General features: G+C 49.9%; 12 protein-coding genes across 12 annotated transcripts; 5 read left to right on the top strand and 7 right to left on the bottom strand.

Moving 5' to 3' along the window:
• Nucleotides 1–111: 111 nt before the first annotated feature.
• On the bottom strand, nucleotides 112–1,832 carry BDV38DRAFT_285880 (tRNA adenylyltransferase; the record flags this gene model as incomplete). Its single annotated transcript, XM_032060569.1, has 3 exons — nucleotides 112–362; nucleotides 425–973; nucleotides 1,025–1,832. The coding sequence occupies 3 exons, from the start codon at nucleotides 1,830–1,832 to the stop codon at nucleotides 112–114; spliced, it is 1,608 nt and encodes a 535-aa protein (XP_031910478.1).
• A 516-nt stretch (nucleotides 1,833–2,348) lies between these two features.
• On the top strand, nucleotides 2,349–5,291 carry BDV38DRAFT_255440 (TRAPP III-specific subunit 85 family protein). The gene is made up of 2 exons (XM_032055410.1): nucleotides 2,349–3,770; nucleotides 3,829–5,291. The coding sequence occupies exons 1-2, from the start codon at nucleotides 2,702–2,704 to the stop codon at nucleotides 4,992–4,994; spliced, it is 2,235 nt and encodes a 744-aa protein (XP_031910477.1). The 5' UTR covers nucleotides 2,349–2,701; the 3' UTR covers nucleotides 4,995–5,291.
• A 182-nt stretch (nucleotides 5,292–5,473) lies between these two features.
• Nucleotides 5,474–7,414, top strand: BDV38DRAFT_162860 (putative vacuolar sorting protein SNF7 family protein). The gene is made up of 5 exons (XM_032051810.1): nucleotides 5,474–5,654; nucleotides 5,728–5,995; nucleotides 6,067–6,288; nucleotides 6,340–6,534; nucleotides 6,585–7,414. The coding sequence occupies exons 1-5, from the start codon at nucleotides 5,608–5,610 to the stop codon at nucleotides 7,275–7,277; spliced, it is 1,425 nt and encodes a 474-aa protein (XP_031910476.1). The 5' UTR covers nucleotides 5,474–5,607; the 3' UTR covers nucleotides 7,278–7,414.
• Nucleotides 7,321–8,776, bottom strand: rad18 (E3 ubiquitin-protein ligase RAD18). The gene is made up of 3 exons (XM_032051811.1): nucleotides 8,190–8,776; nucleotides 8,018–8,132; nucleotides 7,321–7,964 (listed from the first exon to the last, which is right to left on the bottom strand). Exons 1-3 carry the CDS (start codon nucleotides 8,698–8,700, stop codon nucleotides 7,364–7,366), a joined length of 1,227 nt encoding a protein of 408 aa, XP_031910475.1. The 5' UTR covers nucleotides 8,701–8,776; the 3' UTR covers nucleotides 7,321–7,363.
• Nucleotides 8,777–8,843: 67 nt separating this feature from the next.
• Nucleotides 8,844–10,834, top strand: BDV38DRAFT_162850 (uncharacterized protein). Its single transcript, XM_032051809.1, has 9 exons — nucleotides 8,844–9,001; nucleotides 9,072–9,127; nucleotides 9,178–9,425; nucleotides 9,491–9,669; nucleotides 9,729–10,016; nucleotides 10,067–10,091; nucleotides 10,151–10,291; nucleotides 10,342–10,524; nucleotides 10,576–10,834. Exons 1-9 carry the CDS (start codon nucleotides 8,942–8,944, stop codon nucleotides 10,719–10,721), a joined length of 1,326 nt encoding a protein of 441 aa, XP_031910474.1. The 5' UTR covers nucleotides 8,844–8,941; the 3' UTR covers nucleotides 10,722–10,834.
• A 686-nt stretch (nucleotides 10,835–11,520) lies between these two features.
• BDV38DRAFT_285875 (glycoside hydrolase family 125 protein) lies at nucleotides 11,521–13,271 on the top strand (the record flags this gene model as incomplete). The annotated part of the gene is made up of 3 exons (XM_032060568.1): nucleotides 11,521–11,657; nucleotides 11,724–12,928; nucleotides 13,000–13,271. The coding sequence occupies 3 exons, from the start codon at nucleotides 11,521–11,523 to the stop codon at nucleotides 13,269–13,271; spliced, it is 1,614 nt and encodes a 537-aa protein (XP_031910473.1).
• A 144-nt stretch (nucleotides 13,272–13,415) lies between these two features.
• pex12 (ubiquitin-protein ligase peroxin 12) lies at nucleotides 13,416–15,102 on the bottom strand. Its single transcript, XM_032055409.1, has 2 exons — nucleotides 14,975–15,102; nucleotides 13,416–14,922 (listed from the first exon to the last, which is right to left on the bottom strand). The coding sequence occupies exons 1-2, from the start codon at nucleotides 15,030–15,032 to the stop codon at nucleotides 13,514–13,516; spliced, it is 1,467 nt and encodes a 488-aa protein (XP_031910472.1). The 5' UTR covers nucleotides 15,033–15,102; the 3' UTR covers nucleotides 13,416–13,513.
• Nucleotides 15,092–17,342, bottom strand: BDV38DRAFT_255430 (RsfS/YbeB/iojap family protein; the record flags this gene model as incomplete). The annotated part of the gene is made up of 1 exon (XM_032055408.1): nucleotides 15,092–17,342. A coding segment is annotated over exon 1 (1,559 nt), but the record flags the coding sequence as incomplete, so codon positions are not given.
• A 186-nt stretch (nucleotides 17,343–17,528) lies between these two features.
• BDV38DRAFT_255429 (ribosome-binding protein NMD3) lies at nucleotides 17,529–19,459 on the top strand. Its single transcript, XM_032055407.1, has 4 exons — nucleotides 17,529–17,642; nucleotides 17,701–17,842; nucleotides 17,892–18,182; nucleotides 18,241–19,459. The coding sequence occupies exons 1-4, from the start codon at nucleotides 17,584–17,586 to the stop codon at nucleotides 19,309–19,311; spliced, it is 1,563 nt and encodes a 520-aa protein (XP_031910470.1). The 5' UTR covers nucleotides 17,529–17,583; the 3' UTR covers nucleotides 19,312–19,459.
• Nucleotides 19,460–19,490: 31 nt separating this feature from the next.
• Nucleotides 19,491–20,492, bottom strand: BDV38DRAFT_255428 (RNA-binding ATPase activator ESF2; the record flags this gene model as incomplete). Its single annotated transcript, XM_032055406.1, has 1 exon — nucleotides 19,491–20,492. The coding sequence occupies one exon, from the start codon at nucleotides 20,490–20,492 to the stop codon at nucleotides 19,491–19,493; it is 1,002 nt and encodes a 333-aa protein (XP_031910469.1).
• Nucleotides 20,493–20,836: 344 nt separating this feature from the next.
• Nucleotides 20,837–22,835, bottom strand: BDV38DRAFT_255426 (coenzyme A transporter). The gene is made up of 2 exons (XM_032055405.1): nucleotides 22,209–22,835; nucleotides 20,837–22,131 (listed from the first exon to the last, which is right to left on the bottom strand). The coding sequence occupies exons 1-2, from the start codon at nucleotides 22,530–22,532 to the stop codon at nucleotides 21,151–21,153; spliced, it is 1,305 nt and encodes a 434-aa protein (XP_031910468.1). The 5' UTR covers nucleotides 22,533–22,835; the 3' UTR covers nucleotides 20,837–21,150.
• A 149-nt stretch (nucleotides 22,836–22,984) lies between these two features.
• BDV38DRAFT_255424 (DDT domain protein) lies at nucleotides 22,985–27,361 on the bottom strand. Its single transcript, XM_032055404.1, has 8 exons — nucleotides 27,092–27,361; nucleotides 26,757–26,831; nucleotides 26,599–26,664; nucleotides 26,400–26,543; nucleotides 26,241–26,343; nucleotides 26,166–26,182; nucleotides 24,506–26,103; nucleotides 22,985–24,451 (listed from the first exon to the last, which is right to left on the bottom strand). The coding sequence occupies exons 2-8, from the start codon at nucleotides 26,757–26,759 to the stop codon at nucleotides 23,380–23,382; spliced, it is 3,003 nt and encodes a 1,000-aa protein (XP_031910467.1). The 5' UTR covers nucleotides 26,760–26,831; nucleotides 27,092–27,361; the 3' UTR covers nucleotides 22,985–23,379.
• Nucleotides 27,362–27,558: the final 197 nt, after the last annotated feature.

Here is a 27,558-nt window from a genome sequence, read left to right as displayed (position 1 = left end):
CCACACAGACTTGTAACTGTGGTAGCTACTTCAGGGTCGGTTGACAAGTTCTATACAGTTTCCCACTTCATGCTGGATTAAAGTATTCTATTATTTTTAAAATGGGTTCCGTCACTTCGAGCGTATGTCGAGCTCGTCCCTTCGACTTGACACTTCTTCCAACGCCTTGGCCTTGTCTGTGATCTCCGGGTGTAGGAGCTGCCACTTGATCACCATGTCCAAAGCCTTACTCATCCAAGGCCCTTTCGGAGATGCAAGGTTTTGGGCAATTTCAACCCCGTTTACGATGGGTTTCATGTCATAGACGTTCTCCAGGTCGTGTTCTACGAGGTATGAGAGAAACTTGTTATACTCTTGGATCACTGCCAAGCACATACGAGTGAGTACAATTGGGAAGCCAAGGATAAATAGGGAAGTGTCTCACCTTTGTCGAACTCGCCTCCTTGCGCAACTTCTTGCAAGATCGCCAAGGTACAGCAGAGTCTCCAGTCTTTGTTCCATGTACGGATGTGCAATCCAATTTGCTGTCGAATCTCTGCCGCGGTGCCATTCATGCGCTCTTCCAGAAGGGAAGATTTTACGTCCACGATAGAGCGCCAATGACGCGCCGCATCACGGAGCAAGTTGATCGTTTTGTTATCCGAACGAAGGCTATCCTTAGCGACTTCCGCCGCGCGAGGAGGAGGTGGCTTTTCTTTCGGTCCTTGCGCCACGCGATCTGGCACCGTAGACCAGGGTGCGAATGCGGCGATCACCCAAGCATAATAAGCTTCTTGGGTGTCGCGAATAAGTAGGTCGCGTACACGTACAATAGGTATCGAAGTGTCCTCGGAGTGTAACAACTTCTGTAGAGCATTATATGCAAGAGCCCAGGAAGACGTATCCACGCCAACATCATCTTGGTGGTTTGCAAAAATTGTTTGATATAGTTCAAGGCGGTCAATAAAATGTAGAGCGCCTCGGGGATCGGGACCTATATGTCGTGAGTGTGGCAATCATAGTTGTAAATCAAAAGCCCTATTACCTTTGAGCATCTTCGTCATCTCGGTCCCCACGCGTTCTCTACTGATCTTCAGTTTGAGTGCTTCACTGATATCCTTGTTTTTCATGGCGTTCTCCGTCTCTTCATCAATGCGATATCCTAATCGGCTGGCAAACCGAATGAGCCGTAGCACACGGAGCGGGTCATCCTTGAAGGTTTGATACGGCTCCATTGGTGTTCGGATTACTTGGTCTCTCATATCTTCAAAACCCCTCCTCGTAAAATCCTCTACTTTGGACTCATTCAAATTATAGAAGAGGGCATTGATGGTTGCATCCCGGCGCATTGCGTCCTCCTCGGCCGTGCCAAATTCCATCTGGGGATTGCGACTATCATCCGAGTAGGTCTCCTTCCGTAGGTTGACCAAATCGATATCTAGCCCAAAGATTTTAGTAGTGACCGTTTCCAGATGCTTCGACTTCTCCGGATTAGCCTCAATTTTATGGAGACTGACGATAGCATCCTTGAGCTGGCCATTGTTGTGGTTTTTCTTGTACTTGTGCAGGTTTTCTGGGATATCTAGGTAGTCCTTAAGCAGGAGACCGAACTGGTATCCTGTCATATTATTTATGCCCACGTCGATGTCATGGCTATCGATACCGAGCAGCTTGTCCCGCACCCAGCCTCCTGTAAAGCGCAGTACCGTGCATGGGGCGTCCGCCGCATTGCCTCCTTTTGCAATCGCTCGTTCTCGTATATAGTCTGCGACATCTAGGAGGAGGGATTTCAGTGTGTTCTCGAGGGGCGTGAGCTGGATTATAGGAAGCGTCTGGTGGGATGTCGCGGCCATTGCGTCGGAAGGTTTCTTGCGCCAGATAGGGGAAGAAACGCGTCTCCTCTTGGTAGCTCTGTCGGGAGAAGAATTTCTAGGTTTCTTGTGGTTCATGGAATAATTGCACACAGTTTGGCGCCAGCGACAGATCGGTGGGTGTGGTCTTAGTGGGGTGCTTCTGGTATTAGTCGGGATTCTTGTAGATTGAGTGGAAACATAGGCGGTTCGCAGAAATTGTTGGGTGGGGCTGAACTGATATATCTCAGGAAGAATGCGTAAAGAAGTGGGTTTCAACATGGATAGTTTCCATGGCCGGGCGAGGTTACAGTATGACTCTATGGAGTTTTGTTGTCAATGCCCGCATTGATGACTCCAGTCATTCTGCCCGTCTTTTTATACTTTGCGATCAAGTAGCAGGGATCACCGCCTTCCGCCTTGTCGGCATTCGAGATCATTTGGTGCTGGTCAATCATCTATGGAGTGTAATTGAATGTGAATGAAATTTATTCCCCTTGCAGCTTTTTGAGTTTTAACTATAATTTCCTATGGGTCTCTTTGTCTAGGAAGAATATATTGCCCGTATCTATAAGTCTACCTTTACTACCTAAATCCTTCATTTGGTAAATTTAATTATTGTATCACGTTGCGTTGGTGTTTCTGCCGTGGTGACTTGGCCTCCAACCCGTCAACAACAACATCCCTCCTCCTTGTCCCTCAATCTCCGTCTTCCACTTTCCTCCTTCTCTCGAAACCCACGTGTTACTCCAATACCGACCGCTCCTGCGTGCATCCCCCCCCGCCCCCTCTTTATCTTTATAGCTTCGTTCCATGGGCTCTAAAGTCCCTTCAATTTCTATAAGTCCCGCTTCGCCATCCACTCGGAGTCCATGACATCGCCCGGAGATGCTGCTCCGGTCAGACCTCCGCCGTCCTTCTCGCCCGGCGTTCCGCGAGTCGCATCCAAGACGAGATACCCAGATCAGCGCCGCGACTCTTCTCCAAATCTAGATTCGGACCTAGTAGACTCAAGAATTGCCACGTCTCCCCCGCAACCCCCTCTTTCGGCCACCGCGGCGGAGCTGCCGATTAGATCCGCATCGCCCCATGCTCGATCTATAAGATCGTCAACGCCGCAATTGGCCCGATCATCACTGGGTTCTCCGACGGAAGGACGTCTGGATGGTTCTGAAGATATACGCTCTTTGATAATACGCTCATTCTCCCCAGTAGTCGGGGTCTACTCATCGGTCGATACGGATGAACTAGTCAGACAAAAAGGCTTTGCGGGCGGCTTTTGGGAGCTCATTCGCCCCTTTGGCGAGACTGTTCCTGGGAAGATCGTGGTTCGTGATAGTGTAGGGGCAAGCCGTGGATGGGAAGATTATGGGGTCCGGTTTGTCGACTTAGGGGATAACCCACAGGTTTCCTCTGACCCGAGAGCGCCGCCTCTAACACAATTAGAGGAAGCACTGGAGAGGCAACTGGAAGCGCCAGATGATCCATTGGGAGGTATACTACGACCAAAGGATTTTCTCAATTTTCCTACAACATCTCCATTATATAAATCATTTCTGCGCCAGCTGTTATCAGTCTCTTCTCCAACCCCGCATGAGACATTCCGTCACCCCGTGGCAAGCGTTATCGTCATTAGCTCACGGAACACCTCTCCCCTTGAGACTTTACGACGGCTATATGCGGACACCAGCAACGGAGATAGGAAGCTACCGGAGTGGGTTCATCCCGAGTACCTCCGGTACTATGTCCTAGTTCATGACGAGGATCGCGATGACATCACGGAATCAACGAAGCTTTACGACCAAATGAAACGTCACTTTGGCCTGCATTGTCATCTCTTGAGACTACGGAGCAACCAATGTGTTGTGACCGATGACGACAGCTGCCAGGCTCCCGAAGCCGAATGGCTTTCACCTGCAGAGCGCCTGTCGGGTCGATCAGGTAGGGTTGAACAACCTTTAGGGATTGGTTTTTATGTACAGGACCTAACAGCGAATAGAGCCTCTCGTCGATCTTGATACAGATGGTCTGCCGTACCTTTTCGAGTCCGATGTCACTGCCATCAAAGCCTTCGTCCGGGAGTTGGTCGCTCAGTCCGTGATCCCGTATATGGAGAATCGAGTAACTGTTTGGAATGATCAGGTAGCATCACGAAGGCGTGGCATCAGTGGCCGTTTCATGTCAATGTCTCGACGGTGGGCAGGTTTCGGGTCTGGCTCTCGATCCAGCCTTATCGGCTCGGGTGGTGGAACCAGTGGAAACTACGATCTTGCTCATGGCTTCTACAAACCGGATGTACCTGAGGCTATTCTCCGAAAGATGGCGGACTTTGCCTTCATGCTGCGGGATTGGAAGCTATCAGCATCCACCTACGAACTTCTCCGGTCAGACTATGCGAATGACAAAGCGTGGAAGTACCATGCTGGTGTCCATGAAATGTGTGCTGTGAGCATGCTTCTGAACCCTCTTTCCATGCCTGGAAAATCCAAAATCAATGATATCGATCAGATGATTGAAACCGCCTGCTATTCCTACCTTACAAGATGCTCAGATGCACCTAATGCCTTACGTTGTCTCTCCTTGTCCATGGAATTACTGAAGTCTCGTGGAGGTTCTGGAATCGAAAGTGCCGCTAGATGGGCCATGCGGGCAATGGACCTGAGTCTAGTGGGCTCTATCGGTCAGGCGCTCTTCAGCGAAAGGATTTCAGCTTGCTATGCCTCCCGAAATGCAATCAACGGAGTAAAATTCGGCCCACGGCACCGAAAAGCTGGCATGTGGAGTGTTCTCGCTGCAGACCTATGGCTCAGACTAGGGAAGCCATCACTGGCGTCTACGTCACTCGAAGAGGCCGAACGCCTTTATGCAGGTGTATTGGACACTAACGGCGTATTTCCCATACCGGAGATGCAAGCCTTCGTTGATAACTTAAGACATGCAGTGAAGGTTGAATATCTCGAGTCTAGAGGCTTGGATACTTGGGATGAGGCGGCGACGGCCGATCCTCTCGACGCCTTCGAACCCGAGGAAACGAGTGAAAAGCTAGACAAGCGGAAGAATCGGAAATCGCTGATCGCTAATCCGATGGACTCAGGCGGTCTTAGCCCTGCTCAAGGAGCGAGAGATGATGATAATCCTGCAAATGACGATTTTGAACGAGCTTAAGGATGCAATGGCTAATATATGGGCGTACAAAGAAAGGGCATTTGATAGAGACATGACCAATCTAATTTATTTTTCTGTCTGAGAGTCTTCTTTATCAATCGCCTGAGATGGGTATCTATGTAAGTTTGGTGAATAACTACTGTGCATGAAGCGAGAAAAAATATCGATCTCAGACACCGCAACTCGGGAGCCGTAGTGATGATGTCAGTTCATTCATGCACAAGGTGTTTTCTACCCGATAAAGACAATGCCAATGGTAGAGGCATGTATATATTGTTCCGCCTTCGTTCCATCTTCCCAGTCGATCAATCCATCAGGTTCATAGACGTCATGTGGACTTGGTTAGTATATACCGCGCATCACATGAAGGGTTAGACGTAGCTATACTAATCAGGTATAGCCACGTCACGTGTATTGGTCTTATCGGTCCATATCAATGATCACTACAGTAACAAACAACTACGACGGTTTGTTAACAGCCCACCTGCATCAGAGGAGCAGTCAGGCTCGGAAGCCTACAGCAACCAGAGCCTCATCTGCTCTTTATCGTAACCACCCCAAAAGCTCTAATATCACTATAAACCAAGTTTACAAGCCCCAGCCAATCCTCGACATGAACGACCTTCTCAACTTCATCCTATCACGGGATGCATTCCGGAAGTATGAAAACTCACACCTCCCAACCCTTCCAATCCACAAGAAACCCCCCACGCTAATTGAATCTGCTACCCAGAAACCGACTCCCATCGCTCTACTCCGACTTCGCCATACACCGCAAAACCAACCCCGACGGCTACGCCGTCAATGTCGCAGCATGGGAACAAGCGCTAACCAAAGCCGCAAAACACGGCTACATCTCCTCCTCGCACGGCCAACTCTCGACACCGTCTATGGGGGCGAAGCGGAAAAGTGACCATCTGATTCTCCGCGCTGATAAGTCGCTGTTGCGGGATTTGGAGATCCCAGAATGGGGACAGCCGGTGGCGCTTGGGGCTGTTTTGGTATGTCTTTCTTTCTTTTCTCCCTCTGGAGGATGCAGGTGTGCTAATGTGTGATTTGGTGGGGGTTTCAGGAGGAGGCGATGCAGAACCGAACGATTGTACCGTTGCAGGCGTATAGGGTTAATCCTGCTATTTTGCAGAAGCCGCAGTGGCGGCTTATTGATCCGGGGGTTTTGAATCCGTGGAATGTGATGAGCTGGGGGTTGAAGCAGTTGAAGGGTGTTGTTGTCGGTACGGATGAGTCTTCGCCTGGTCTACAGGGTCAGGAGTGGATCTTGGTCGAGAATCTCAAGGTATGGGCTTTTCTATTTAGGGGTTGTGGTAAGATGCTAACAGTAGAACAGGAGGCTGCGGGCGAAATAGTGAAGCGGGTAATGGGGCAGAGTCCATCGAATACCGACCTCATTTATTCGAAGGAGAGCTTTGTAAACGAATTTGGAACTATCCTAAATCAGGAGAGCGAACTATCAGAAGCAGACTTTGATGTTCTATTGTTATATTTGTCCCGCGACAGCGGGGCCATTGCATATGATGGCAAGGTATGTATAATGGCCTCTATATGCGCTTCGACACATTAACCATTCACCAGACAATCAAGTTCCGACCCTCGAACGAAGCCCCGAGGGAAATTACACAGCAAGATAGCACTGTCGCCTCTATCAAAGCGCTCATGGCAACCATGACGAAACAAGTGGAAGGGTTGGAGAACAAAATCTCCGAATTGAACTCAACCGCAAAGGCAGCTTTGCATAACAAGAACAGGATATCTGCGCTTTCGGCGGTGCGGTCTAAGAAGCTGGCCGAACGTAACCTGCAACAGAGGCTAGACACCCTGGCACAGCTAGAAGAGGTTTACTCCAAAATAGAGCAAGCCGCCAGCCAGATTGAATACGTCCAGGTGATGGAGGCAAGCACCGGTGTTCTTCGTGGCCTCAATACACAGATTGGTGGCGCCGAGAGGGTTGAAGATGTGGTTGATGAATTGCGTGACGAGATGTCCAAGGTGGACGAGATTGGAAATATAATGAACGAGGCTGGTCCCCAGGTCGACGAGGCGGAGATAGACGAGGAGCTCGAAGAGCTAGAGAGCAAGGAGCGACAGGCTATGGAAGAGGAGGAAGCAGAAAAGACTCGTCAGAAGCTCGCCGAGCTCGACAACCTCGAACAAAAGGCCAAGGAGGCCGCGCGCATCGCAGCCTCAGACGAAAATGTGGATTCCGATTTAGAGGAAAGGCTTTCCCGGATGTCAGTCGAGGAGAACCCCAGTACTGCGGCACAATGAGGTATAGGGCATCTCTAACGGCGAGGAATTTCTGGCCAAGGTATATTTACACGACAAAGAAAGAATGCGCATGGGAATTAGATGGATTATCCAGGAAGTGTATAAGGCTCTTCACTTTCACTGGGCTCCTGTGCATGTTGGATTATGGGATAGGCGGCATCCGTGAGGTCTACAAGTGGCTGTTCTGGCTTCTGCGTATTCGTTGGAATTGCAGCCTCCATAGGCTGCTCACCTGTGGGCATTTGTTGCGACTGAACTGGAGCTGCGGACGGGATGGTCGTGCGAACTAAAGCATCGCTTCGCTTTCGCGCGTTTGCAATTAGTCGCTTGAAGTCGCTTTCATGGTTTGTCGACCATGCAGTTGCATCAAAGTCTTTACGCATAACGGAGCCAGCAGTCTCAGCAGAGGGGTGTGCACTACCTCCCTGTGTGCGTTCCCAGACATCCAATTCCTGTAATAATTCACGCTTGGACTTTGGCGCTTTGGAGTCGCAGTTAGCGTTCCACAAGTTCATCCACTCGGTGTGACGTCTTTGCAGTAGGGGTCGTGGGCCCCAGTTTGGTATGCCCAAATCTTTAAGCTTCTTCCGGAGCACATTATCTTTCAATAAGGAATAGTTTATTGTGGGGAGTCTTTCGGGCGCTTTGTTCGGTGTTCGCGAGGCAGGAGACATGGGTTGCAATGAGCTATAACTCGGGTCAGTACATTTAGAGTATAAAAGAAACTATCTAGACCATACCCAAATGATATCTTCTTCGGGGGCGCTGGATCTCCTGTGCAGTTGTCTAGGTGTCGAAACACTGCTTCGTTCTTCATCCTCCGATTGCAGATTGGACAAGCAACCAGACCGTCCTCTAACCATAGCGCATTAGGATTTACGGTACAGTCGCTGTATGTATAAAGGAGCCTACCGGGAACATATTCCTCATCTTGGCTATCCTCAACTACCTCCATAGGAGCAGGCTCAGTCTGCCGTTCCACGCCTTTAGTTCGTGACCGCGTCTGTCTCCCCTCCGAAACCTCAGTATTTGACCCATCCCGCTCATCGACCTTCCTCTTCTTCGAAGCAGGTTGCGCCGTTCCTACTTCCGCCTCTCCCTGTTTTTCAGCTGCAGCGCGTCTAGCCAGGTCCAACGCATTAGGTCTTGCATTCTGAAACGCCTCGACAAGTTCTTGGACCGCCCAGTTCCGCCGCAACTTCAATTCTTGATCCGAACTTCGACAAGCCGGACATTTCCCCTCAGTGCTTAAACACCGCCGGATACACAGTGAGCAGAACGTGTGACAGCACGAGGTAATAACGGGGTTGTCGAAAAAGTCCTTGCACACCTGGCAGCGGAGCGCGGACTCGAGGGGCGTCAGGAGCGACAATGGCGTTCCGAGCCAGTCGGTCGAGTCGGGGAGATCAAACGTCTGCTCCATGGGTGCGGGAGCAGATCGAGAAAATAGCGACAGGGAGAAAGAGGGGTTCGTACGTGACGAGACGGGGGGGTTGAAGTTCGCCGCAACACAAAGTAATTGAAAGAGTAGTCATTAGTTAAACTATTTGGGAACGCTGCCAAGACCCGCTGACTGATACGCGTTAAGTGGTTTGGACGCGTCGACACTGACTTGCTCTCTCCCACCCATCATTCTAACGTATGATCAAGCGTTTCTGGATCTAATGGCTGTCGCCGATTATAAGAGGTATCTGGCGGAGAATGTTCTCAATGAGCGCCGGACGGTATGTGGTGTCTCTTTCTTTGCGACAATTGTGGTATTCACTTTCGGCTGACATGACTTGCTTTGCGCAGGTCACTTTCCGCTCGTTGAGTCGGGCTTTGAGGGTGCATAGTACTCTGGCGAAACAGTGGGTTATGACTTCGTCACTTGGGTTGAGTTGCGACTAATTAGGCGAAGAATGCTATACGACTTCCACCGCAATGAGAACAGTAAGAGACCGCAGAGCGTGAATGCGACTTACATTGTTACGGGCGTTCAGAAAGCGCCTGCACCAGCTACGAATGGCCATATCAATGGCGAGGAGAACGGAGGCGATGTATTCCCGAGCAGTCCATACCTGAGCAGCTCCATGCCCAATCAAGATTCGGTTCCGGATACTGTTCCTACGGCTTCTGTTTTACTGGTACGGGAGGAGGACTTGGAAGGTAGGGCGCCATTCGTCTCTGTCGTGCTAGACTCGAGTGAGCAACTAGTAATGACTACTCATCAGATGCGAAATCCACATTTGAGTCGATATCGTCTATATATATCTACAGCCTGCAGCAGACGGTGTTGCAGGATCTTAATGTCTTGACGGATGTCAGTCGCGAGATGGTGAGCAACCATTCTCAAGAAGATCCTTTGGAGTACGGCGGGCAGTGGGGCATGATTCAAAATAAGAACGTCAAGGTATTTCTTACCCCGGAGGATTTACTTTGATAGGAGGTATAGTGCTGATATGTGAATAGCGGAGAACGGGCGCACGGCCGGCCCCAGCGCCAGCTGCTGCTACATCGAAGCCCACTATACCGTCGAAACGGCCAAGTGAAGCAACATCATCTCAGACAAAACCAGAGCCAACGAAGGAGGAAAGTGCAGTATCCGAGCAAGTACCCACACAGGAGAGTACATCAACAACATCCAAAGCTACTCAAAAGGCCGCTCCGGTGAAGCGAGAAAAGAGCAACCTCTTTAGCTCTTTTGCGAAGGCAAAGCCGAAGCAGAAGAAGGAAGAATCGGCAACCCCGGCGGAATCGGTCAGTATAGCTTCCTCTGTGATCCTAGTCGCTATACTAATGGAATTTAGGCCGAACCTAGTGGCGCCGAGGATGGTTAGTACTTTGGTCTTTGGTGCTCCGATACATTCAGATATATTGACAGATGGACACAGTTTTCGGTGATGACGACGATGCCGACGAAGAACCGGAAGAGCTCTTCCCGGACAGCGGGAAGTCTGCATCCTCAGCCGCTGCAACTCGCGAAAGTCGGAAAGAGCGTGAGGAGAAGCTGAAACAAATGATGGAGGATGACGGTATGGCACCATAGCCTGTTGAATGCTTGGCATCATCTGACCACACGCAGACGAAGACGAAGACGAAGAAATGCCCGATGCCACAGAACCACCGGAAGAATCCAAACCTATTGATCAGCCAGCTCCGAAGAAACCGGAGCTCAAGGAAGAAATAATAGTCCAGGGAGGCCGTCGTCGTGGCAGGCGTCAAGTGATGAAGAAGCAGGTCCGCAAGGATGATGAAGGCTACTTAGGTAAGGCTTTCGATGACTGTAGATGAATTTGAGCTGACCACTGCTGTCCAGTGACCGTTGAGGAGCCATCGTGGGAGTCCTTCTCCGAGGACGAGCCTGCGCCGCCACCTAAAAAGAAACCAGCTGTGAGTGCACCCAAAGGCAAGTCTGCAGGTAAAGGACAGGGCAATATCATGTCATTTTTCGGCAAGAAGTAAGTGGTCTGGGGTATTACACTGCGATGAAGGAGTTTATGTATACCAAATAGCATATTTGCAAGCCTGCGTGTCCGCATTACCTCCAATAATAGAAGGATATCTATTCATTGACATGATTCCTTTGTTGTACCCACTTCATGCGGGGGGATGGTAGTAGTAGTAGTAGTAGTAGTAGTAGTAGTAGGAGTAGGAGTAGGATACATCTCCGGAGAACGACAGGATCAATTGCTAATATAACAAATTAACATCAATCTATATTCCCGCAATATAGCATGATAGACCTCAGTGCAAGTATTTTTAAAAAACCAATTGACAGATCTATTGCCATACATTCTTCTGGTATTTATGCCGATCCTCGCTATCATATCATTATTTGCGGGGAAGATTCACTAAACCCTCATTAGGATGTATTTATGCACGGACTATAAATCAAGAGATCGACAATCATGCCTTCTCTTCCCAGTGTAACAGTGACAGTGCAATGTGACCCTTCACGCCCAGGGTATTCGGAAATTCTCCGAGAAGTTGACCCCTCTGATATTGACTGTGTATCCAACTAGTATTTGAGAGACAGCAGCATATAAACAACACTGACCCTCCGTTTTCGAGCTTTCTCCGCATTCCCACCTTCCGCTTGGCATTTAATTTACAATTTATTAAGGAACCACAACATATCTCTCAACTCCAACTTCGGTTGCCAATATCCATAGTCTTTGATCGCTGTTCCAGGCTGATCGCAAGCCCCATATATACGCGACATCCCGAAATACAAAACTCACCGTCTAAAGCCCCGTCCATCATGACGCGCTCCTCAGCAGCGCTGGTCGTCGCCCTTGCAGCTTGCTGGAACGCACAGGGCTCTACAGGACTACGTGACGACCCTGCAATTCTGCGACGGGCCTGTCCGGACTATCTCACATACTCCACAGCGCCACAGTAAGTTCCCGATCTGTTCTTGCGATCGCAGCCATCTTCCTCATGCTAAGCACCTCTTCTCCGTAGCCCCCCATACAGCGGAGGTCCTCTGAACCTACCCTTCCAACGACCAGCTCAAGAATGTCGCACCTTCAGCTCCCCAGCAGTAGAACAGGTCATTGAAGACATCACATCGCGCATTGAAGACAAAGATCTAGCTCAATTGTTCAAGAACGCCTTCCCCAACACCCTAGACACAACCATCAGATGGCACACGGACGGATCCACCGCACAAGCATCACGAAGGGCCAAAAGAGCCGGATCGCAATGGAACGGGCCCCAGACCTTCGTTGTAACAGGCGATATAAACGCAGAATGGCTGCGCGACTCAACAAACCAATTGTCAGGCTACCAGGCCCTAGCCAAGAAAGACAAGAACCTGCACAACCTCATTCTAGGAGCGATCAACACGCAGGCTGAATTCGTCATCCAATCTCCATACTGCAACGCCTTCCAGCCGCCACCACCCAGCGGTATCCAAGCCACGGACAACGGCCAGGACGACAAGGTCCACCCCGCATACGAACCGTCCGTCGTATTCGAATGCAAGTACGAGCTCGACTCCCTCGCCAATTTCCTCGCCCTCGGGACGGAATTCTACGAAAACACAGGATCAACAGAGTTCCTCACTGACCGGTGGTACCTCGCCCTGGACACCCTCTTGAAAGTCCTAGACGCGCAATCACAGCCAACCTTCAACAACGACCAGTTCGTCACAAACCAGTACACATTCCAGCGCACGACCACCCTAGGCACAGAAACGCTCAACCTCGCCGGCGTCGGGAACCCGCTGAACCATGGCACCGGACTCATCCGCAGCGCATTCCGGCCCAGCGACGACGCCACCATCCTGGGCTTCTTTATACCGCCCAACGCCATGATGGCCGTCCAGCTGAAGAAGACAGCAGAGGTGCTCCGCAAAGCTGGCGGCAAAACCGACCTAGCGCAACAGCTCCAAGACCGAGGCGAGAATCTCGACAAAGCTGTCCGCGAACACGGCGTAGTCAATCACCCCAAGTTCGGGGATGTCTTTGCGTTCGAAGTCGATGGCTACGGATCCCGCATTCTTATGGACGATGCTAACGTTCCTTCTCTCCTTTCGCTCCCCGTCTTGGGCTACGTCGACAAGGATGACAAGGTATATCAGAATACCCGGAATATGGTCCTCAGCAAGGATGGTAACCCGTATTATCTGACTGGATCTGCTTTCCACGGTATTGGTGGTCCTCATAGTATGGTTTCTCCCTCCTCCCACCCCCCAATTTATCATACTAGAAGATAATTTCTAATGGAAATCGCACAGTCGGCCTCCAAAACGCCTGGCCAATGTCTCTTCTCATCCAAGCCCAGACTTCCGACTCGGATGCCGAGATTATCGAGTGCATCAATCTTGTCCGGAACTCGAGTCTCCTGGGTCTTGTACACGAGTCTATCGACGTTAATAATATTGAAAAGTATACCAGGCCGTGGTTTGCATGGGCGAACTCGGTCTTTGCTCAGACTATTCTGAAGGTTGCAAAGGAAAGGCCGCATTTGATTTTTGGGGATGGGGCGAAGCCGTATGTTATTGAGTGAGTGACTGGTTTGGTCTCTTGCTAGGTTATACCCAGATCTTTGTGCTGAAGATTAGTGTTGCGATGGCATCAGTACGTAATATCAGGTGTGTATATATGGTACTACGGTGAAATATAGGTATGCTGCAAATTTCAGAACTCGGAGTCTTAATGAGATAGCTTTGGAGTATTTACTATAAAGCGGATGTGATTGACCATGTCACGTGTAATATATGCTAGAACGGGTGTTTGTACAGTAGAATTCTAAATCAATACTCGTCTCAGGCCTTCCGTGCCACCCAACACTCTTCTTCCCGTCACAGGACACCTGCCCTTCCCACTTTCCCATTTCCCCTCCCGACTCTGACCATGGCCACCAATCTTCTCCTTGTCACCCTTCTTTGCCTCCTCATCCTCGGACTCATCCTCCCACGGGGCACTTGTGTCCTCCCCATTCATGAAGTCAATTTGTTTTTGATGCTCCCCATTAAGCCAATGGAAGACACAGACATAACAGAAAACATACCCCGTCTGGCATGCAGTTGGATTTGCCAGCTGATTGAGACAGATGGGGCAGGTAGATGCCGCGTCCGAACCTGGGGGTGGAAGAGGGACGGTAAAGATAGGTAAGTATGAGGTAGCCGAGATAGGCGGCTGGGGGCGTTTGCGGGAAGATTTGAGGGCCGATTTGCGCGTCGGCGAGTCAGGTTCTTGTTTCTTCTTCTCTTTCTCTTCGGCGAGCTTCTTTCTCTCCGATGGGAGGATCATGCCGTTTGTAACTGGAGCAGGTAGGTCCAGGACTTCGGTTGCTTTGCGGGCTAGTTGGCGCGAGAAGTCGCTCGCGTGCCACCATTCGAGGAACTTCAGGGCGAAGATAGATGCGGGGAGGAAGTAGCGGAGAGATGTCAGGAGTTGAGGGTAGAGATTCTGCGGGCTCAGTAGGCCTAGCAGGCCGGAACCTGGGCGGGAGCGTCCGCGGCCACCGGGACCAGCGGCTGGTTTCGCTTCCAGCATGTCTGCAATGGCCTTGTGGTCGGCACCACCCAGACGACGAATACGGGTGCCGATGAGCCAAAGGAATGGAGAGGAATATTTTGTGTTGTCAAATAGGTAGGCTAGGTTGAAGGCCAGAATAGAGAAGTAGTAAGCGGCGTTGACGGATGGGTATACGTTTCGAAGAAACCACTTATAGTAGTGGTGTAACCGCTGCCGGATGGTTGGGTTTGGCGGGAGGTCATCATTAGGGTCATATCGGGGACCGCCACTCATGATCAGCGACGCCTGGGGTGCGGCGTGGATATCGTAGCCTTCGTCTAGCTTGCGCTTGAGGTACGGAATACCGACCATGATGAGCAGGTTCTTCCACACATCTGAGGAGCGCAGTTTAAGTGTCTCTCGGACGGGTACTGGAGCGCCGAGCTGGGCGCGTGGGATCTCGCCATTCTTGGTCAGGAGAACGCGCTCACGCTTGAGAGAGTAGAAGTTCTCGGTGAAAGAGCCTCCAAAATTGCGGAGATAGTACCGCTCAACTACCAAAGATAGAAGTGCGTAAATCTCATCATAGGAGTTTAGTATCCGCAGCAGATACCGAGGATGGCGATGGGTGGCAACCGCGAGGATATATCGAATGGATGGGGGTAGAAGGTCCGACAGTTGCTGTTCGGCGAGGAGTTCTATGCGTTATCAGCCGGCGGTCGTCGGAACCGTTAGAGCATTGCAACATACCGAAGAGAGACGGTTTGAGCTCGTCAAACTCCTGTTGAAGACTGGGTAGATATTCCATAGCGAGGATATCGGCCAGTCATCCTCCTCCAGACGCTGAATTGATTGTGGTTTGGAATGGCAGAAGATGCGGAGAGATGAGGTTGGATGCGGTGCTCAACCCCGGACGGCGTTTGGGCGGATTGAGCCGAGGCTTATCGGCATGTGCCTTGGCCCTTATCGTAGTTCCCAATATGGTAAGTGCTATCGATTGCCAGTATACATGGAGCTTTGTTACTATACAAGACTATAAAAATACAATGGTTATATACATTTCCAATGGTTCCACAGCACCCCAAGGATGCAATAGAGTCCGACACAGCCAAGATGATCATAAGCTAGATATTTCTTTGGCACTGGTTCCATATTCGCGCCAAGTCACTTGTAGCTCCGCTCGCCGCGCTTTGTTCAATATCCGGGTCTGCCACAACAAGACATTGTTTTACATGCTGCAGGAGCCGCCCCTGCAAGGGAATTGGAGTTTCCTCCCGAGTCATCATGGGCACCCATGTTGATAGACAGTCTCGAGCGCGAAGCTCATCGCCTAATTCAGCATGTAGCTGGAAAAGCATCTCGTAGTCTGCACCGGTACGCGGGCTATTAGTCAGAGGCAATTTGCGCCACAACTTCCAGAATCCATCATAGTCCTGGTTCTGAAAGAGTGTTGCCATGAGAACACGGGAGTGGTCGGCATCAAAAGGTAGGTCAAGGGTCTTTATAATACGTGAAATTCGTTGGGCCACTTCAGGGGATGCGGCACTAGTCGCTCTATGTAGCATGTTTAACACTTTCATATTCAAAACATTTGTACCACGAAGGGAGAGATGTTCCAAAACCCGAACAGCAAGTTCTCTGTCCGAGTCTGGCAAAAAAGACCCATTATTGCGGTCATCCGGGGGCGACTCCGTCAACATTGTCGAGACAACGTCGAAGGCAAGATCGTCAGAGACATGATATCCTGAAGCAGTGCATCTCATTAACGCAGTCCATAAGTCTTCTTTGCTGTAGGCCGAGTGTTGTCGGGAAATAGCCATGCATAGTAGTTTGACATGGGCTACAGCGGATTCCTCTGCAGACAGGGCTGACAAACGGTTATAGAAAAGTTGAAGAAAGAGGGTTGATCCTTGGTCAACTGGGCCAGTCCCCAGCTCGTGCCGAGCGGTCTCACTTGGCAAGCTTTTAAGATATTGGAATAAGGAGTATGTAGAAATACCAGCACTAAAAACATCTCCATGAGCAAGGCGTCCGTTTGGTGGTCCCGATGTGATAAGCCTTGCTACACTGTTGACATCCTCACTACCATTCGGGAGGCCGATAGGTCGGGTGCTGTGAAAATGCCTCTTCTGCTCGAATAGGAGGCTTACTGTTGACCTGGGGACTTTTCCAGATTCACGGTCAGATGGTGGTAGATATATCGAGTTGGAATCACGAACCTCTTCAGGAGGTGCATTACGAGTGACCTCGGAATACTTCTGTTTCTCTCGTTCGGCGCGGTCTAGGGTTCCCTGCCATAGGCTTTCAAGATCGACTTCGGCCCTCTTCTCCTCTGTGAAGATCTGCACGACAATCCTCGTACCCCTGCCGACCTTGCCAAATCCCTCAAACGTTTCATCTTTCTCTAGCACAGGGCTCTCCTCCACAACGCCAGCGTTCACACATATCCAGCCGGTAGTAATTCCATCATCCTTGTCATCAAACATGGCGCCGGAACGGCTTGCAAGTCTGGCTCGACGGGCTTTGCGTCGCAGCTTAATCTTGAGTTCATTCCGACCCAGTAGCCCATCTGCGTATGGGGACAATTTGTAATTGCTCCTCAGCCAGCGACAGAGACGGTCTGCGGAAACGTTTAGATGCTTCACACTTCTGGCCGTTCCGATGATCATAATGACATTTGCGCCAAGAGCAGGAGGTGTTTCCAGACCCCGTAAGTCAATCAGCTTAAGTTCATCTAATCCAAGGTCTTTGAAAACATAATCAAGAAATGGGGAAAGAATCGCAGGTGGGTCCTCTGGTAAGTCTGGAATTTGATCTCGGGACGATATCTGCGACTCGGAAACTGGCATGTCTTCTTGCAGATACCATGGAATATGACTAGTCGACCCGGACGGTCCATTGTCTGAAGAAATCTCTCTTCCTTCTGTGAGCGTAGGATGCGGCGGCTGCCCTGACGCAAGGTAGGATACTGAAGCAAAGGCTCGTGGATTGTGCTTGTAGGGTGAAGGTACAGGGAAAGGCCGACGAAGTTTGGAGGCAGAATTTATGATCCGAAGCGGCAAGATGGCCTCGTGGCGACACCAGGGGCCCCTCAACAATGTTCGATGCATCATGCGAGTATATGACGGATGTGAAAATGTTACTGGATGAGAAGGGTATCAGTAAAAACGATGACATCTGCTCAAAGCTCAGAGCAAACATGACAAACACATTTATTATTAAGCAATCAAACAAAGCAAACGGAAATCTTTCCCCCGCGGCAAAAAAAAAAAGTTACAAATCAAGTAACCCTTAGTTTCACTTCATCCTACCTCTTTTTGTCTCGGTTTCATATCAGTCTGCGGCAGGAATTTGCAAATATGTCGATGGATCTGGATGCGCCGGTCCCTATCGCTGCGCAGGACCATGTAGCTGCGACGTATGTCGACCTTCTTTCTTCTTATCTTACCCCGCTATGGCTAACACATATATACTAGTATTCTCTGTTGTAACTGCGGTGCCCCGATCGATGGAACAACAGCGGCCGGTGCGCTTTGTCAAGACTGTGTTAGGTCGACTGTCGATATTTCTGAAGGTATCCAAAGAGAGGCGGTTGTCCATACTTGCAGGGATTGTGAGGTGGGTTTATCTCGGAAGTGGTCATTAGGGTGTCACTAACCCTGCGCAGCGGTGGCTTCTACCCCCCAACAGCTGGGTCAGTGCAGCGCTCGAGTCAAAAGAATTGTTGGCACTATGTCTGCGCAAGCTTCGCGGCCTGACGAAGGTCCGGATCATCGACGCCAGTTTCATCTGGACTGAACCTCACTCAAGACGTATCAAAGTCAAGATCACCATTCAACAGGAGGTGGCCGCAGGGACAATTCTGCAACAAGCATTTGTTGTCGAGTATGTCGTTCATTACCAGCAATGTTCCGATTGTCTTCGTTCGTTTTCCCCACATACGTGGGTCGCATCAGTTGTAAGTTACCAGTATCGCAATTTCCCGAGGGTATTAGCTGTGCTAACTCACTTGACAGCAAGTACGACAGAAGGTTCCGCATAAGCGAACATTCCTTTATCTAGAACAACTTATTCTTCGTCACCGCGCGCATCAGGATACCAATAACATCAAGGAAGCAAAGGACGGATTGGACTTCTACTTCAGCCAGAGAAGCCATGCAGAGAAGATGGTTGAATTCCTTTCTTCAGTTGTGCCTGTCAAGGTGAAGAAGGCATCAGAGCTTATCTCTATGGACATTCATACATCGACGAAGTCCTACAAGTTCTCCTACTCGGTCGAAATAGTCCCTATTTGCAAGGATGACCTCGTCGCTATCCCTATCAAATTAGCCCGGTCGATAGGTAATATCTCGCCACTGACACTATGCCACCGGATCGGAACTACAATTCAACTCTTGGATCCCAACACACTACAGACTGCTGAGGTTCCTGGCGCGACCTACTGGAGATCGCCGTTCAAGAATCTCGCGGATGTCACTGAGTTGGTTGAGTTCATCGTGATGGATATTGAGCCGGTAGGCAGATCAAACGGGCGATTCCACCTTGCCGAAGCAACTGTTGCTCGTGCGTCGGACTTGGGCTCAAATGACCAGACCTACTTTACCCGTACTCATCTAGGCGGGATTCTCCATGTTGGAGACTCTGTTCTAGGCTACCATCTGACTGGCACGATGTTCAACGACCCCAACTATGATGCTATTGAGGCCAGTAGCCAATACAGCTCTACGATTCCTGATGTTGTCCTTGTCAAGAAGCACTACACTCGCAAGAAGAACAAGTCCCGCAACTGGCGAGTCAAGCGTATGGCTCGTGAGCACGAGGAGGAAGCACTCCAAGCCCCTACCGGCGGAAGCCGCAAACAGGAACAGGAACGTGAGCGTCTCGAAGCAGATTTCGAAATGTTCCTTCGCGACGTTGAGGAAGACCAGGAGCTGCGGGGCACTATCGAGCTATACAAGGCCAGGAAGAACCAGAATGCTGGTGGTATGGAGATGGACGAAGACAGTGATGATGAGGGCGTGCCGAAGATCAACATGGACGAGTTGCTTGATGACTTTGATGAGCTGAACATGAACGATGACGAATAAGTTCTGTCGAACTACAATCATGATTTCACACCAAGGGTCCGGCGTTCATTGGCGACATTGATTTGGCGGTATAAAAGTTAGGTCCGAGTACATAGCAAAAGCAGATCTGCTAGAATATTGAAATCAACAAAGCTTGTTTCGCTGATAAGGATATCTTTGAAAAATTGTACACGAATCGACTAGAAAATCTTCCCCAGCACCCTCTTTGTATCATCCTCCAAAGAAGCTTCACCGTCCTTGATCGTATGGCGGCCCTTCTTAACCTCATTCTGCTTGAATGTTCTCCTAACCTTGAGCTCCTTCGTCTGCTGCCCTCCTGCATCACCAGCCTCCATCTTCCTTTTCTTCTTTTCTTCATTCTTCCTCTGCATTCCATCAAGAACCTTACCCGTCTCAACACCCTGAAGGAAGACCTTATCCTCTTTTCTAGCCCGAGAATCCTCAATGCGCTGCTTAGCCTCCCTCTCCTGTCTCTCCCTCTGCACTTGTTCCATCAGATCTCCCCATTTGAATCCCTTCAAATACTTCATATTCCACACATCATCATGGTACCAACCCCCCTTCCTCCCCCCAACAATCGATGCATTCAACGTCTCCGCGCAAAGCTTAGCCGTCTTCTTTGACGCAAACTCAACCCAGCCATCCGTATACGTCTTCCGTTTATTCGACCTCCTCCGCGGCGCAGAAGCCGGCTTCACAGCAGGCGACAAGAACACCTTCGTAATCGGCCCGAACGACCTTGCCTCAAGCATACTCTTCAACGCAAACGGTTTCAAATAAGGCGGTAAAGACGAGAGATACACAACCCCGGTCTTGTTCTTCTTCGGCGGCTTGCCCTTGTCCAACGGTTTTCGCTTGCTAGTTTTGGTCTCTTGTTCTGTAACATCTAGGTATTGGGCGCCGGAGGTTTCTTGTTGTTCGTCGTCGTTGTCGTCGCTGATATTGTCATCTTCGCTTTGCTGTTGGGGCTTTTTGGCTTTGCCTTTGCTCTTGCTTAGTTTTAGGTCTTCGTCGGAGTCGTTGTCGCTTTGGTCGGATTCGTCGTCTTGGGTTTGGGTTCGTCTGCGCTTGGAGATTCGGGCTTTACTCTCTTCTGCTGCTTCGGAGTCGTAGCCGCGGTCGTTGTCTTCATCGTCGCTTGGGGCGAGGTCGAGGAATTCGTTTCTCTTCCGGGTTGTCATTTTTTTTTTTTTTTTTTTTTTTTTGTTTGTCAATTGTGGTGAGGGGTATTTGTTGGGGGGTTTCTTATGTTCCTTTTCTCCTTTTTGGGGTTTCGAGGATGTATGCAATTTTCACATCGACTGGGCTAAAATTGATTGTTCTGGAAAGGCCCGACAACTTTTTTGTTCCGCTGTTGGTCTGTGCTTTCGTGCAGGTGGCTGGCCAATCAGAGGGAGACCTTGGGTACCCCAATACTACTACTACTAGTAGTAGTAGTACTTTTAAGGTATTGCTAGGTAGAGGTAGTATACTGAGAGTGAAGGTTAACTTGCTTATTTCTGTGTGACTTACTTCTTTTAAAACTCTTTTCAAGATGTATATTCTTCATCTATAAACACTCCTGTTCATGCACAAAATTCCAACTATGTGCTCTATGTACAGTACCACCAGAGGCAGCTCTTGCCTCACTATGCAAAGAATGGGTATGAACAATGTCAACCATGACAACCAAACGACGCCAATACCTCTGGATCTAGGTAAGATGGGAAGGGGAAAAAAAACAATATCTAAGGAAAACAGTAGAAAACCGGAGTCAACATGACAAGATGTCTCTAGTCTTGCCCAAATGGAAAGGTCGAAGCGAAATAAAGAAATATACAATCAGTCGCTTCAACATTCTCAAATCCCCAGGGACCATTTCATCCGCTCGTACACGAAAAAGCTCACGGCTGTCATAGGAATAATTTTGAGGTATCCAATGCTCAGACCAACCCAGAACCCCCGGAAGCCTCTCTCAAGCCAGATCGTCCGAGCCGTCTCGGCGATTCCTAGTCGATGACCATCGCCCACTACTCCTCCTACTTGCATTCGCCGCCGGATGACCTCCAGCGGGTAGGATGACGTCTGAGAGACAAGACCGGCAAGGGCCCCAGAGAAAAGTTCCGCCGCGGCGGTCAGTTGAGCGCGATGTGAACCTTTCTTGGACTGCAATTCAGATCCTGGAATAGTTGTGTATTGCGAGAGTCCCGGTGACCGAAGCCAGTCACCAACGGTGTCATGCGTAAGGAAAGACACTCCCGCATAGGGAAGCATCCCCAGGAGGGTAGGCGTAAATCCACGATAAAAGTTCGCCAGTCCAGAGCTAGGAACTACTTTATTCACAGCAGAGGAGACTTCAGTCGTGGCAGTGACTGCAGCTGAGGCCGAGGGGCTGGATGAGAGACCGCTTGGTACGGAAGGCGGCGAAACCCGCTCGCGGTAGATCTGTCGGAAAATATCCGTAAAGGAAGAGCGAGAAGATCGCTTAGTCTCGAACGCCAATCGTACTCGAATGAGCTCCAACGGATACGTAAAAAAAACCGATGTGATCCCCGCCAGACTCCCAGAAATCAAGCGGCGGAATGGTGTTTCCTTGTCCCGGGACGGGATTATCACCGCTCGGATCTGTTCATATGCGAGAAACTTGATGGCGGCATAAGGGAAAATGCGGAGAAGGGTCGCAGAATGACCTTTAAACAGGCCTCTCCTCCCTTCGTGACGATTAATGTCCCGAACCGCGAATAACAGGCCAGACCAGCTGCCTGTATACTTGGCGAACTGCGGGTTCGACGCTTGGAAAAGGATTTTGACACGGTCAAGCGGCGCAACCACCGTTTTTGCCTATAAGAACAACAGTTAGCATTCGACATACCCACGACACTTTACCTGGCACGATAAGCTTAAACGTTGTAACGTACCGCACACCCCGCCACACCCCCCGCAAGGCCACTCCTTAATACATAGTCCAAACTCCGCTTGTTCATCTGTTGTGGGCCTCCGAGGCCATTCTTTTTATAACCCGGTGACGAAGCATCATCGACGGCAGTCGTTTGTGTCGTGGCTACCGTTGCGTTCCTACTTATATCACCAGTCGTGGGTCCTCGTGCTGGTCTTGAATCTGCGACTTGTTCCATCTGAAGATGTGAGTGCGGGACGGCGTCCGCTATTACGCGATAAGGCTGAGGGTTTCTGGAGCTGATCGGTGATGAATCATGTACATGTTCTGGTGCGACAGCAGACATGAGTACTAGTACATCCAGGCAGGAAGCCCGGTTGGATGGTGGTGAGGAGAATCCGACGTCAAAGTCACGGGCTACCGGAAAGTAATCAATGCCATGGATATTTCACGAAAGAATTTCAAGCTGGAGATAAGATGGATATCCCCAACAGAGAAAGGAGATAACCTTCCGAATGACAGACAGCAAATAACAGGTAAATTGCAGTATCCTCTATGAACGACACATAGAACAATTATCAATTAGAAAAAACGACCTGATCGCATTCTTGCTCCTCCGGGTGGAAAGCGGAAACTCGGCGGAAGTGACGTTACGCCGCTGACGTGCCGATACGACCCGCCTCCCTTTAAATAGGGCCTGCGTACGGTCTTAATACGCGACGATAACCGAGTGGCGGATATTTATTGTCACATGACCGTCAAGTGGCCAACGACTGACCACGGATTTGTCACCTTGACGAAAGATCCAGCCGTACTAAGTAGTATGTACACAGGTAGAATATCCAAATGGTGCTTGGAAAACCAGTTATGTTTTCATTGATGGTGCTCTATTATGTCTCTATGTCTTGATGCTTCATCTGCAGTGCAACAAGTTTTTCCTCCCGTCAGCTGAAAAGCTACTAGAGAGTTGATCTATATACAAACGTCTACCAACTAAACTTTCCTCAGCTCCCCGATGCTATATATCCTCACTTTGTACATAAAAGATATGTGTTGCGATCCAAACTTTCATGGTCTCGTTGCTCGTATATACCAGTGAAAAGACCTTTTTATTTGCTTGCCACTCCCCAAATGTATCCTTAAACCCCATAAAAGATCCCATAAAAACGCCGACCGAGTCAAAAACGGAAATTCTAGAAGTGGTATCGTGAACCTTGCCTTGTCAAGGGTTTGCCCTGGCGATTAATTGCCTTGATCTCCTTGGGGTCTTCAGTGGCCCTCTTGGCTCGCTTGGTTGGTCGCGAAGCATCTATATGAAGATGTCCGTTCTCAGACATAGCCGTCGTGTTATGCCAGCTCAGGCAACGGTGCTTGTGGTCGTCCACGTAGGTCTTATTTCTGGTCGTCATCCGCTTCGTGGGCATCTCCTCCGACTCAGCCCTTTCGGCCGTCTGCGCAAGGTACTCCCTACGGAACTTCATGTGCTTGACAATGTTGTCACGCTGAAGTAACAGCTCTTTGCGTAATCTCAACTCTCGATTGCCCCGTGAATCAAGCCAATCGATAAGTTTGTCCAAAGCATCAGGGTCATCATAGTAGCCCCATTCATCCGCGTTCGAGAGCCTGGTGGGTCCTTCTTCGGCCTTCTTGCGATCCGCTGGAGTCATATGAAATTCTTTCTGGTATTGCTTCTTCTGATCTTCAGGCACATCAATGAACCCTACACGCTCCATTTCGTCAGGGCCTTGAACCCATAAGCGGCCATTGGCAAATTGTGCGTCTGCCGTTGAACTGTTCGGCATCCCCCCGTATGGCATTGCGTTTCGCTCGAACCACCAATATCGGTTACAAAACCTGTCCTTTCCAAGACATCTGGTTCGTGGGCAATCGGCTTCTCTTAAATCGTTGTCCACCACGTCGATCTTCTCTTCGAGCTTTTCGATGTTCGCTTTTTGGTCATCGATCTTCTTAAGCACCCTCTGATATTGCTTCGTGCCCTTCGGCTGTTTCGCCAACTGTTCCTTTCGTTTCTGCTCTTCTTCGTGCTTCCGTTTCCTCTCAAGAACTCTATCCAATCCTCCGCGCAGCGACCGTTGAGGAACTTCCTCTTCCTCTTCGGAATCCGCAACTTGATCAGACTCTCCGTCAACTCCGGTCATCTTGGAGTCTTCCAGTGCTTCCAATTCTGGCGCTGGAGATGGTGACTTTTCTGGCTCAGGTTGGAGTGCTTTCCGTTCTTGGTGTAACCGTCGAAGTTCTTCGAGCCTGGAATAATATGTCAATCAAACACACTGCTGGGATGTACATCAATCTACTTACCCTGCTTTTCGAGCCTTTTGATATTCGATCTTCTCTTTGCGGAACTCGGTCATTTGGTTACTGCACTCCTCCAGATAACTTCGAATGGCTTTGGTCTCCAGGCTGAGCATGCATATGATTTGGAGGGCTTCAACGCGCATGTTGATATCGAGGGTAGCATACTGGCGCTGGACAGTATCTTGGGTCGGCTCCGCATCAAGAGGAGCTAAATGCTTGAGTATATCATTACAGACCTTCTCCATCCGTGGGCGAGCGGATAGTTGGTGCAGTAGCCCTACCATGACCAACTCCCAACCACCGTTGCGGAAGTCTCGCATCCGGAGACGGTCTATCCAACCATAATCTCCAAACATCTCGGCAGCCCGATGGATTTTGACCTCTACTGAATTAGAGCGGCTGCGGTTTGCCTGTGCCTTCAGGTTTTCCGCTTCTGCCTTGGCCAGGCTACTCCGAGTAGTCATTCTGGTCACCACCGGTTCGGGCTCGGGAGTTTCTTCGACTTCCTCTTCTTGATCCTCTTCGTCGGATTCGGAGTCATCTGCCGGAAGGTCGGGGAGCGATATCTGCACAGCACCATTCTCATCCTTCTCGGAATTCACCAGCTTCTTCAAAACAGCACAATGTACCTCAACGAAGAGTTCGCAGTCTACTTCCCCAGATGAAAAGCGCATGGCCTGGAGGAAATCGTCGAAGGTAAACGAGTCCAACTGAAAAACTTCACAGTACACGTTAAGAGTATTCCACGTTTCAAGAAGCAATCCCACTGACTTCATGTCGATGTCATCATGCAGCAAGTCTTCATCATCGGGAATGTCTGTCTCGTCGACTTTCAAGAACTTCAGAGCTGGCCTTTGCTTTTTTATTTCGCGGTCCGGTACGATATCTAGATCCTCGATAGGATATTTGATCGGGGGAGGAGATGGCGGTCTAGGGGTTTCAGTCTTGACGACCACTGCAGTAGCGATCTGCGATTTCTTTTCGGTATCCTGAGATTTAGACGAACGAGCGGCTCCAGTGGTTTTGTTGCTGACAACAAAAGTTGGGTTGCCATTCAGAGACCTTTGATATTCAAGGAACTGCGCCTCCTTGGACCCAGCCAAATCCTGTTGGGAAAGTTTGGACTTTTGGCCCTTCACGGCAGGTTTTAATTCAGGCAGTTGCTGTGATGCGAAAAACCCGAAGAAACCCTCTTGGTCAGCCTTCTTCATCGCCTTCTTTTCTGCGACCTTAGCTCCGTATTGCAGGTGTTTCGGTACCTCAGTGGGAATTCTGTATTCTTCCGCGATTGATGGTTTCACTAACCAGGGAGCGCCGTTCCAAGACTCCCGCGTTACATTGTTCTTGATAAAAGCACGCAACATCTGTTTCGTGAAAGTCTTCCGATCTCGAGTAATATGCTCTTGGTCCAATAGAGCTTCCTCATTCGGACGATCTAGCACTTTTACGAGATATGTCGCGTACGCTGGCGCTTTAACGGTGCCGTCCGGATGCAGTTGTTCTGCGAAATTGGCTTTGTCTCTGATCATACCATGTAAACGTGTGTTATCATCCAGCAATATCAACACCGGCTCGCCAGGGTAAAAGTCCTGTTTAAACTCCTGCATTTGTTGAGTATCAAGTTAGATCATGAGCCAACTTGTCTACCACCATCTTAACTCACTTCATAAATCTCATCCACTGTACATCCGGCCGTTAGTTTTCAGAAACTTAGAAACACTGAACTTGCCATACGCACCAAGGTTGTCGACCCGCGATACAGTGGAGAATTGAATCCTTCGCAAGATGGGCTCCTTCAAAGCGTCAGGGAATGTGTTATTAACTTCCCGCGATTCCTCCAGCTAGTAATAAGACTCAGTATTGGCACCTTAGCAGTAGAACAAGCACGGAGACGTACTTCCGACCTAAGCGCTTCGAAGAATGTTAAGCCTGAATGGCCTGTAATCTCGCAGATAAATCTTCTCTGTTTGTAGAAGTCCATTCGCTGAAGATACGGCTCATACTGAGTAAAGACTTCGTTGGTCTCCGGGATGACCCAGACCTATATAACCGTTGTAAGCATATGTGTCTCCATTGCCCTTGTTGAATGCACATGCCTCGGAACTGTCATCTTCAATAACGGGTCGGGGAAGGTATTGGACGGGCTTCCGCTTGAACAGCACCTATAATAATGTAAGCAGGCCGCGTTCACTATATTTGTCTTCTTCCAGCAGACTCGGCGGGCTACCCGTAGCCGTGAAAGCTTGCAACGTACCATGGTCCTCTAGGGAATGGAAGAAATGCGCCAATTTAGCATAGATTATTGGTGATGTCGTTGAACATGGACGATCTGCATAATCGGAAGAGACTGTTAGTTCGGTAGACAACAACGCAAACCAAGGGCACATGGCAGAACAAAGAGTTGAGGTAAATGGAGTGTAGCCAATGCTGCGAATGGAATTGGCAGTGTTGGGGACAAGGACGCAGGCGCGAACGTATTGCGCGGAGAAGCTCCGGATTCGTGGCGGAGCTATAGAAGTATATTCGTAGATCCACCCAAAGCAAAATCGCCAAATACCAGACGAGATAGGTCGTGTGAAGAGAACTTACTGAACGAACGCGTCTCCAATCGCGCTGCACACGGGTGCGCGGGAGTATGGTAGCCCCGACACGAGAACAAAAATCCAGAAAATCGTGTAGCTGCAAGAGAGCTCGGCAGCAATGTGGATCCGCAATGCTGGCTGATATCCAAAAACCAGGTGTCGTGTGGGAGGTCGCGTGAGGAAGGACGAGGAGGAGATAGTATGAAAGAAGAAGAAGAAAATGAAGAATCTCCAGAGAAAGAGAAAGGAGAAGCGGTCGCCGCAACGGCAGAACCACCGGGCCATGAGGATCATTGCGGCAAGTGGTGGGAGGGCCGCCGAGGCACGGCGGACGATGATTGGACGAGAGGAGGAGAACTGGCCGAACAAGATGTCGGGCGGACAAAGGACGGCTATACCCGATAGGGAGTAACGCTGAAGGAGTGTGGGAGGGTGCAAGCACTGACTCTCCCCCCATCGCTTCTTGACCCTCTC

This window comes from Aspergillus pseudotamarii (assembly GCF_009193445.1).
Source record: "Aspergillus pseudotamarii strain CBS 117625 unplaced genomic scaffold BDV38scaffold_54, whole genome shotgun sequence".
Lineage (NCBI taxonomy): Eukaryota > Fungi > Ascomycota > Eurotiomycetes > Eurotiales > Aspergillaceae > Aspergillus > Aspergillus pseudotamarii.
Note: the sequence above shows the minus strand (reverse complement) of the source record. Positions and strands in the feature narration are given on the sequence as shown.

Bases quoted from the DNA above. Each gene is read 5' to 3' on its own strand.
- BDV38DRAFT_255440 (XM_032055410.1), top strand. From the start codon at position 2,702: ATGACATCGCCCGGAGATGCTGCTCCGGTCAGACCTCCGCCGTCCTTC. The intron at 3,771-3,828 runs GTAGGGTTGAAC...AACAGCGAATAG, and splicing joins GCGCCTGTCGGGTCGATCAG to AGCCTCTCGTCGATCTTGAT.
- BDV38DRAFT_162860 (XM_032051810.1), top strand. From the start codon at position 5,608: ATGAACGACCTTCTCAACTTCATCCTATCACGGGATGCATTCCGGAA. The intron at 5,996-6,066 runs GTATGTCTTTCT...TGGGGGTTTCAG, and splicing joins TGGCGCTTGGGGCTGTTTTG to GAGGAGGCGATGCAGAACCG. The intron at 6,289-6,339 runs GTATGGGCTTTT...ACAGTAGAACAG, and splicing joins TCTTGGTCGAGAATCTCAAG to GAGGCTGCGGGCGAAATAGT.
- BDV38DRAFT_162850 (XM_032051809.1), top strand. From the start codon at position 8,942: ATGGCTGTCGCCGATTATAAGAGGTATCTGGCGGAGAATGTTCTCAAT. The intron at 10,092-10,150 runs GTTAGTACTTTG...AGATGGACACAG, and splicing joins ACCTAGTGGCGCCGAGGATG to TTTTCGGTGATGACGACGAT. The intron at 10,525-10,575 runs GTAAGGCTTTCG...ACTGCTGTCCAG, and splicing joins GGATGATGAAGGCTACTTAG to TGACCGTTGAGGAGCCATCG.
- BDV38DRAFT_255429 (XM_032055407.1), top strand. From the start codon at position 17,584: ATGTCGATGGATCTGGATGCGCCGGTCCCTATCGCTGCGCAGGACCAT. The intron at 17,643-17,700 runs GTATGTCGACCT...CATATATACTAG, and splicing joins CAGGACCATGTAGCTGCGAC to TATTCTCTGTTGTAACTGCG. The intron at 17,843-17,891 runs GTGGGTTTATCT...AACCCTGCGCAG, and splicing joins ATACTTGCAGGGATTGTGAG to CGGTGGCTTCTACCCCCCAA.
- rad18 (XM_032051811.1), bottom strand. From the start codon at position 8,700: ATGGAGCAGACGTTTGATCTCCCCGACTCGACCGACTGGCTCGGAACG. The intron at 8,133-8,189 runs GTAGGCTCCTTT...CGCTATGGTTAG, and splicing joins AGATGAGGAATATGTTCCCG to AGGACGGTCTGGTTGCTTGT. The intron at 7,965-8,017 runs GTATGGTCTAGA...CCCGAGTTATAG, and splicing joins CCGAAGAAGATATCATTTGG to CTCATTGCAACCCATGTCTC.
- pex12 (XM_032055409.1), bottom strand. From the start codon at position 15,032: ATGGAATATCTACCCAGTCTTCAACAGGAGTTTGACGAGCTCAAACCG. The intron at 14,923-14,974 runs GTATGTTGCAAT...GATAACGCATAG, and splicing joins GCTCAAACCGTCTCTCTTCG to AACTCCTCGCCGAACAGCAA.
- BDV38DRAFT_255426 (XM_032055405.1), bottom strand. From the start codon at position 22,532: ATGTCTGCTGTCGCACCAGAACATGTACATGATTCATCACCGATCAGC. The intron at 22,132-22,208 runs GTACGTTACAAC...TTGTTCTTATAG, and splicing joins GGGGTGTGGCGGGGTGTGCG to GCAAAAACGGTGGTTGCGCC.
- BDV38DRAFT_255424 (XM_032055404.1), bottom strand. The intron at 26,344-26,399 runs GTACGTCTCCGT...TCTTATTACTAG, and splicing joins TCGAAGCGCTTAGGTCGGAA to CTGGAGGAATCGCGGGAAGT. The intron at 24,452-24,505 runs GTAAGTAGATTG...ATATTATTCCAG, and splicing joins CAAAAGGCTCGAAAAGCAGG to GCTCGAAGAACTTCGACGGT.